The sequence below is a fragment of the Hydractinia symbiolongicarpus genome, chromosome 3 (assembly GCF_029227915.1).
Source record: "Hydractinia symbiolongicarpus strain clone_291-10 chromosome 3, HSymV2.1, whole genome shotgun sequence".
In the NCBI taxonomy this organism is placed as follows: domain Eukaryota; kingdom Metazoa; phylum Cnidaria; class Hydrozoa; order Anthoathecata; family Hydractiniidae; genus Hydractinia; species Hydractinia symbiolongicarpus.
Window position 1 is genome coordinate 21,069,566 of NC_079877.1, and position 8,782 is coordinate 21,078,347.

General features: G+C 37.5%; 1 protein-coding gene across 1 annotated transcript; it reads left to right on the forward strand.

Moving 5' to 3' along the window:
* Window positions 1–480: 480 nt before the first annotated feature.
* LOC130636930 (tigger transposable element-derived protein 2-like) lies at window positions 481–861 on the forward strand. Its single transcript, XM_057446780.1, has one exon. It carries the CDS (start codon window positions 481–483, stop codon window positions 859–861), a length of 381 nt encoding a protein of 126 aa, XP_057302763.1.
* The last annotated feature ends 7,921 nt before the right edge of the window (window positions 862–8,782 follow it).

Sequence of the window (8,782 nt, forward strand, 5' to 3'; positions counted from 1 at the left end):
ATTACGTGGCTCCACGTGTCCACGTAAGTTGCCATTGGCGTAGTCCTCGCCGTCTCAATGGACTACCACGTCCCATGTGTTTTTCCTTGGGGCCATGACCTAAAATCACCTTCAAAAACGCGCATAGCCTTCTAAAAGCGGTAATACAGTCGACGCTCATTATCTCGAACCTGCGTTATCTCGAACTTTCTCTATCTCGAACTTTTTCTTCGGTCCCTTGAGTTCTGTAAGCAATAGTAGGCTAAAAAACGTTCGGTATCTCGAACCTCCGTTATCTCGAACTTTTAATATCTTGAACTTTTTTCTCAGTCCCTTGGATTGATTTACGCTCGTTATCTCGAACTCTTGAAGAGGAATTTTGAAAAAAGAAGACCTTGCACTGCTTGTTTTAAAGTCACAAAATGTTGCAATAAAAAGAAGACATTCCATTGTAAAACAGGTAGATTTTGCAATGTTTTTTTTGTGATTTCCTTTGTCAGAATGCCACCGAAAAGAAAGCTCGTTGTAAAAACTTTGGTAGAAAAATGCCAAGTATTAAAGGAATTGGAAAAAGGTATTCCAAATAAAGATATCGCTAAAAAGTACGGGGTGCCTAAAAACACGATATCAACTTGGCTAGCCTATAAGGAAAAACTTTTTTCTGCTCTCGAAAAATCTTCGAGCAAGAAAAGAAAGATCAGAGATGGTAAATTCTCAGAAGTAGATCTTGTCGTGTTCAAATGGTTTGTTTCACAACGAAGCAAAGACATACCAATCGATGGGACAATACTAAAGGAGAAAGCTAAAAGCTATGCACAGGAGCTTGGAGTAGAAGATTTCAAAGCTTTAGACGGTTGGCTTGGTAAATGGAAAAAAAGGTAAGAATATTAAATCTCTTTTTTTCGAATTGGTTTTATTTTGATATTAAAATCTTAAAAAGACTAACATAAACTAAATATGTTTCTTGAGTATCTCGATGCACTTTTCCGTTCTAATAAATGTCAAATTGCATGGCACTTGCATGCCTTCACCATCTCCCAAATTAACTGGTTTTCCAGTCACAGTTACTTTGCACGAGCTTAATTCATCAGCTCTGAGGAAATAAAATATTGTTTTAGCAAATTTTCCAGATTTTCCAAGTGGTAAATGTCCAACTATCTTGTTTTCTTTCTTGACACACAAAGCATATTTGTCAACGGGATTATTAGGCTCTCCTTCGCATTGTAAAGTCTCCCCACTTTTTGGAGTCCACAATGCTTTATAAACGTGGAGCCCCGTAACTTGTGAAGCCAATTCAAATTCTTTTATCATTACAACATTGATTAAATTTTGATCAATTATCATTTTTGCAAGATCCATCTTCTCCTTTTTCTCCTGGTTTGCTTTTCCTTGTTGCCATGCACAAGTAATAATGATAATGTTCACAGGGTGTTCACACAAGAATTTTTAAAAACATTCGAATTGAAATTCGAACATTCGTATTCGAAAAAATGCACGAACAGGTTATTAATAAATCTTTTATACAAGTCGGTATTTGTTTTATTTTCTATTTCAGGCACAATGTAACGTTCAAGACGGTCGTTGGTGAAAGCAATTCTGTTCAACCTGATATGATAGCATCTTGGTTTGAAACCACTTTACTAACATTATTAACTAACTACAAACTAGAAGATATTTACAATGCCGACAAATTTGGTCTCTTCTACCAATGCTTGCCAAATAAAACGTATCACTACAAATCCGAAAAATGCTCTGGGGGTAAAAATAGCAAAGTCCGAATTACCGGGCTTGCAGCTGCCAATGCTGTCGGAGATAAACTACCAATGTTTGTGATTGGTAAATCGAAGAAACCAAGGTGCTTCAAAAATGTAACATCCCTACCCTGCAGGTACAGAGCGCAGAAGAAGAGTTGGATGGACAGCTCTCTTTTTGAAGAGTGGGTGCGAGAAATCAATGCAATGTTTCTAAAAGAAGGTCGAAAGATAGTCTTGATCATCGATAATTGTCCCGCTCACCCTGATGTCGGTGGACTGTCCAACATTAAATTGATTTTCTTACCTCCAAATACAACTTCTTTGTCACAACCGATGGACCAAGGTGTCATAAGATGTCTTAAGTCTCTTTATCGCCAAAAATTGGTCAACATGATGATTCAAAACCTAGAAAAAGGCAAAGATCTTCCAAAAGTTTCAATTCTGCGTGCTCTTCAAATACTTGTTTCGTCGTGGGACAAAGTGAAGAAAGAAACCATCGTAAATTGCTTCAAGAAATCAAAAATTTCCAAGAAAGCTCAACAGAATGCAACTGATGATATTGATGATCCATTTAAACAACTGGAGAAAGATCTCACACAACTGCGTGCCATTGACGATACCATTATTCCTCCTGATCTCTCGGCCCGTGATGTTGTCGATATTGACCAAGATTTGACCACAATCGAAAATCCCGTGACTGATGAAGAAATCCTTGAGTCGGTACGGCCAAGTACAGATGAGAATGACGAGGAGCATGATGAAAATGCCGATGTCATCGAGGTGTTTGATGAGCCAGTGAGCAAGCCAACAAAATCAGAAATAAACACTGCAGTGGAGACTTTACAAAATGCTTGTCTATTCACTGATGATGGAAATGACATGCAACACCTCCTGCTTCGCTTTGAAGATTTGTTTCTTAAAAGTGAAATGAAAAACAAGAAGCAAACTAGTATTTTAAGCTTTTTCGATCAAAAATAATGTATGTAATTGTAATCAACAATAAGTATACATGTACGCAAAATGCTGTTTTCTTTATTATCCATTTCCCTTTTTTGACCAAACAGTTCCTTCAAGTACCCTTAATTCAGGTGAATTTTAATTTGCCCACAGATACTTATGACCGAACTACTGACCCTTGCCCTTTTCTGAAAATTTCAAAAATTTTTGAAAAACTCGTTATCTCGAACTTTTCATGAAATACGCTCGTTATGTCGAACCTCCGCTATCTCGAACGCTCGCTATCTCGAACTTTTCTTTCGGTCCCTTGGGAGTTCGAGATAACGAGCGTCGACTGTATGGCTTTTTGCCGCCTAATAAAGGCCTTACACGTAAATCACGTAGTTTCACGAGCCTGGGCATCTCATCATTTGTCTAGTCCCTTCAGTCTCAATGCACTGCAACGTGCCAAGTCGTTCTCCTTGGCGCCATGGCCTTATATCACCGTCAACTACGCGCATAGCCTTCTTAGGGCTGTAATATGGCCTTTTGCCGCCTAATAAAAGTCTTACACGTAAATCACGTGGTTCCACGAGTCAGGAGCTGTTTGAAAGACTTCTTCTTGGTGTTGAAGTTATTAGTTCATATCCTAATTTAAGCGTAGGGTTAGGATTTTCAGCTGTAGGAATTTTATCCACAAAATGTTCACTACAAATTCTATCATTCCTTGTAGGTTTCCAAACAGTTTTATTAGCATTTCTCGTCTCACTAACTTTATCCACTCATTTTGTTTCTCTTTGTATCTTTAGCTACGAGGACACGGCAACAATTTTCATGCGATTGCAACAAAAAAATTGTTTTGTTGCAATCGCATGAAAATGTTTCACTGTGTCCCCACATCAAATATCCTCATTCTGCAACATTTTTCGCTTAAATTTTTGTTGCTGCAACAAAAAAAAAATTCAAATCAATTTGAATTTTTTTTTTTGTTGCTGCAACAAAATTTCATGTTGCAAATGAGGATAAGGAAAAATTCCTCGTGTCCCCGCACTTTGAGGAGAATTTTTGCAACATTTTTTTATTTTAACCAATCAAATTCGTTTAAAAACTCAAGACAAATCAAAACAAAAGTTTTTCAATCACAACAAATTAGACAAGACTAGACGAGACTTCGAACTAAACCACATAAGACTTCGACATGGCGGAAGATCAAGCGAAGCAAAAACTTTCGGAAGAAGAAAAAAATGAACTTATTAAATTTTAGAACGAAAACAAATCACTGTGGTCTTCCGAAGTCAATTTTCGGAATAAAGAAGAGAAAGCGGAGGTCAAGGAAGAACTAACAAAAGTTTTTGATGGAAAATATACCGAAGCTTTCCTTGATAAGAACTTTCATGCTCTCCGTACTGCTTTCATACGAGAGCGGAAAAAATACCAACAGAAAGAGCCAAAGAAGAAGTGGAAGTTTTTCGATCAACTTTCCTTCTTAACAGAAGAAATTGATAGAGTTGAGAAGAAAGTAACATTTGATATGGAGGAGAAAGAAATGCTAATTGACTTCTTCAATTCCAACCCATCGCTTTGGAACCACCACCTGACCGAGTACCGAGATCGCAATTTGAGGGATTCTCTTTATGAAAAACTAGTACAGCTATTCGATGGGAAGTTTTCAAAAGAAGACATAAAGCGGGAATGGCATAATTTGCAGACAGTTTATAAAAGAGAAAAGGCGAGAGAAGAAGGCTCAAAAGTTTCTGGTTCGGGTTCTTGTGATGTGTATGTCTCGACATGGGAACTCTTTAGTCAAATGGAATTTCTTGACGTCACAGGTGATGTGGATGCATCCTGTACATCACTTGACAATAATGAAGGATTTTGTCAGCCGCCGAAAAAGATCAGGGAGCAAACAAAAACAGCAGAAGACGATGCCAAAGCAGAGTTGTGGAAATCGTTGGCTGCTTCTCTGAAGCCACAAGTAGCACCGCAACAAAATACCGCAAAGATAGAATTATCTGGACGTGCAAATTTATTCGGAAAGGTTGTTGCGGATTCACTGCTTCAATATGAACCCGAAGATTGGTCGTACTTAAAAAAGAAAGTGATGGACGTGTTCTACGACTTCGAACAGCAGAAATTAACTGGTCGTTCAAACTATCAAATTCCACTCTTCAACCCGAATCAGTTCCAAGGAAATCAGTTCCAACAGGGACCATTCCTTAACATGCTCGCCAATGCTTCGACAAGCCAAAATGGACGGTTTGGTCCTTTTTCACCTTCCTCAGCATCATCTGATGCTTCTTAGACACTCAGAAAGGACATGTAATGAACACTTTACGTAGTATATTTTTTACAAATAAACCTTTTACAACTATAGCAAAAAACTGATAAAACCTTTCTCGTTTAGTCCAGTATTCACTTGTTGTTTCATTTTATTCCCTTAGACATCAAGTCTCGCACAACGCCACTGCAACGGAACACATCCCTCATTGTAGAAATATGCATTAAATTCCTCTCTGATTGCTTTCGCCTCGTGAGTAGCGTTACTAGCTTTATTTAATGACAAAGAATTCCATGATTCAGTTGGTGGGTCTCTTCGCCAAGATTCCTCTATTATTTCTCCCGTTGTCACATCTTCACTGTCAACAAATCCTTAGGAATATACACTTTTCCGTAGGTGGAATCCTTCCGTAGCCAATTATGAAGCGTTATGGCAGCAATTGCGATGGTTTTAACCTTTTCTGGTTTCAGTGAGAATGGGCGTCTAAACACTCTCCAACGATTGGCTAAAATACCAAATCCATTTTCAGAAATGCGTCGCATCCTGGAAAGTCGGTAATTGAACACACGTTTTTCGGAGGTCAAACCTTTCTGAGGGTATGGTTTCATCATAAAAGTAGAGAGGGGAATAGCATCGTCACCTGTACATACATATGGTACTTTTCTAAGACGACCAGGAAGTGCTGATGGTTATGGCAAATTAAGTGCGCCGGACTCTAGGGCAAGTTTCAAGGAACTTTGGGACCAATTCCCGCCATCTGAATTTCTGCCATTCATCCCTACATCAGCGAAAAGGAATTCGTATTCTGGTCCAATCATTCCCATCAAAATTATACTATCACTCCCTTTGTAATTTCTATAATGCGAGCCAGAGTTTTTTGGTTGCTGTATAGCAATGTGTTTTTCGTCGACACCACCTAATCCATTTGGAAAATTCCATCGATGATAAAACTTTTTTGCAATTTCCATCCATTCTTCTGTTGTTTCCGGTGTTTTAAAGTTATTTTTTCCCAAAGCTTCAGCGATAGCACTACACACTTCCTGAACTATATAAGATATTGCTTTCTTACTGATCCGGAATTGATACTCTAAAGATCGTGTCCACTTTGTCTGCAAGAGAAATTGGAAATCCTTAGTTACGAAAATAAAGACGAACTTTTAAACAAAAGGTCGGAGATCGTTTCAAAATGCCGCCATATGAACAAATATCTATTGGCCAATTATAAGTCAAAAGACTGATAATGACATTTTAACACTTTTTTTATTGTAAATCACTGATTTTATTGCACGTTTTACAGCCTCAATTAATTTTGTTATACTTATAGGAATTTAGATCAGTTGAATTTATTTTACAGCTGAGGATTGTATAGTGAATACATGAAACTCTGAGTACTGTAAAAGCTCAGTTTACTTTATTACCCTTGTTATATGGCTCCTGTGATTTAATGTTATAGTCGAGCACTGTTTTGAGGATAGCATTACGCATCTGTATTGAATATAAACAGCTCCTGGATTTATCTTGTCGAGCACTTTGTTTTGCTTTCATCAATGGAGAAAATAAACCTTGCTTACTCCTTGAAGAACATACCGATTCCTGATAAAAATTCTTACAAGACTAAATTAATTGATAAAATCGAAGCAGTTATAAAACGTATGCGCTGGAAAATGTACTGGATTAACAACAGGGACGGAAATACAATTCCACAAGCAGAAACCTTCGGATTTAAAAGTAAGAACACTCCTCCACCTTGTACCGAACTGGAAAACTTCGAATCAGATTTACTGGACCTATTTGAAAACATCGAATTTCGTAACACACATGACACCTTCCAACGAAAACTGAAAAAGGACATTTCAAGCATTCGCAAATCAAACAAGGTTTACGTTTTTGCTGATAAGACTTCAAACATTTACACGATGGCACCAGACCTCCACGAAAAGCTATTGAAAAAAAACGTCACCAAAACGTACAAAAAAGCACCGCCCCTTCTCGAAAAAGCGATCAACTCCGAAGCAAAAGAAATTGCATCTTCTTACAAAATAGACAATTGCGCTGAAAAACTCGCAAAATCTCCTGCATTATATCCTTGAAAGATCACAAAGAAAACTTTCATCAAAAACATCCTTGTCGTCTTATAAACCCATGTAAAAGTGAACTTGGTGCCATTAGCAAATCGATTTTGGACCGAATTAATTCAGACCTACGAAACTTACTTCATGTTAACCAGTGGAAAAACACCGACCAGGTATTGGATTGGTTTTCTTTATTGCACAACAAACAAACCTGTACTTTCATCCAGCTTGATATCAAAGAATTTTACCCATCAATTACAAACAACATTCTAGACGAGGCATTACGCTTTGCAAAGGAACACACTACGATATCAGACAAAGAAATAAGAACTATCTTACACTGCCGAAAGTCACTTTTGTTTTTCAATGAAGAGCCATGGAAGAAAAAAGATATACATGGATGCTTTGACGTTACGATGGGAAGCTTTGATGGAGCCGAAATTTGTGAGTTAGTTGGCATTCTTATTCTGCAAAAGCTCTCTTCAATCGTGAGAAAAGACGACATCGGCTTATACCGTGATGACGGATTATTAGTATTAAGAAACTCAAGAGGTAGATCAACAGACACCAAACGTAAAAAAATAATCGAAACCTTCAAAACGATCGGATTCGACATCGAGATTCAAACTAACCTAAAAAGAGTAGACTTCCTCGACGTTACACTTGATTTAGATTCAGAAACTTTCAAACCCTACAAAAAGCCAAACGATCAGCTTCAATACGTCCACATTTTATCTAACCATCCAAAAAATATTTTGAAACAACTACCAATATCAATCAACGATAGGCTTGTCAAAAATTCGTCAAACGAACAAGTTTTTGACCAAGCCAAACCGGAATACGAAGAAGCCCTCCGAAAAAGCGGATACAAAAACCTGAACTTGTCCTTCAATAAAAAGGAACCCAATCGGATTGGCAGAAATAGGAAACGAAACGTGATATGGTTTAACCCACCCTTCAATAAAAATGTTGTTAACGACGTCGGGAGATCCTTTCTGAAACTAATTAAGAAGCACTTTACAAAAGAAAACAACCTTCAAAAAGTTTTCAATAAGAATAACGTTAAAGTCAGCTACAGTTGTACAGAAAACGTGAAGTCCATCATTAATTCACATAACAAAAAAGTTTCTTCAAAACAAATAATCGATACACCAACATGCAATTGCAGAGTTAAAAGAACGTGCCCTCTACAAGGAAAATGCAGAGTTCAGTCTGTCATCTACAAATGCGAAGTCACCGCTCAAAACCAACCAAAAAAGGCCTACATCGGGTTAACTGAGAAAGAGTTCAAAGAACGCTACGGTGGGCACAAATTATCTTTCAACAACAAAAAGTACATGAACAGTACCACGCTGTCCACTTACATCTGGCAGTTAAAGGACCAAAATATCACGCCGGAGTTAAACTGGTCGATCGTAAAACGTGTGAGAAGTTACTCGAACAAAAGCAAATCGTGTCCACTTTGTCTGCAAGAGAAATTGGAAATCCTTAGTTACGAAAATAAAAACGAACTTTTAAACAAAAGGTCGGAGATCGTTTCAAAATGCCGCCATATGAACAAATATCTATTGGCCAATTATAAGTCAAAAGACTGATAATGACATTTTAACACTTTTTTTATTGTAAATTACTGATTTTATTGCACGTTTTACAGCCTCAATTAATTTTGTTATACTTATAGGAATTTAGATCAGTTGAATTTATTTTACAGCTGAGGATTGTATAGTGAATACATGAAACTCTGAGTACTGTAAAAGCTCAGT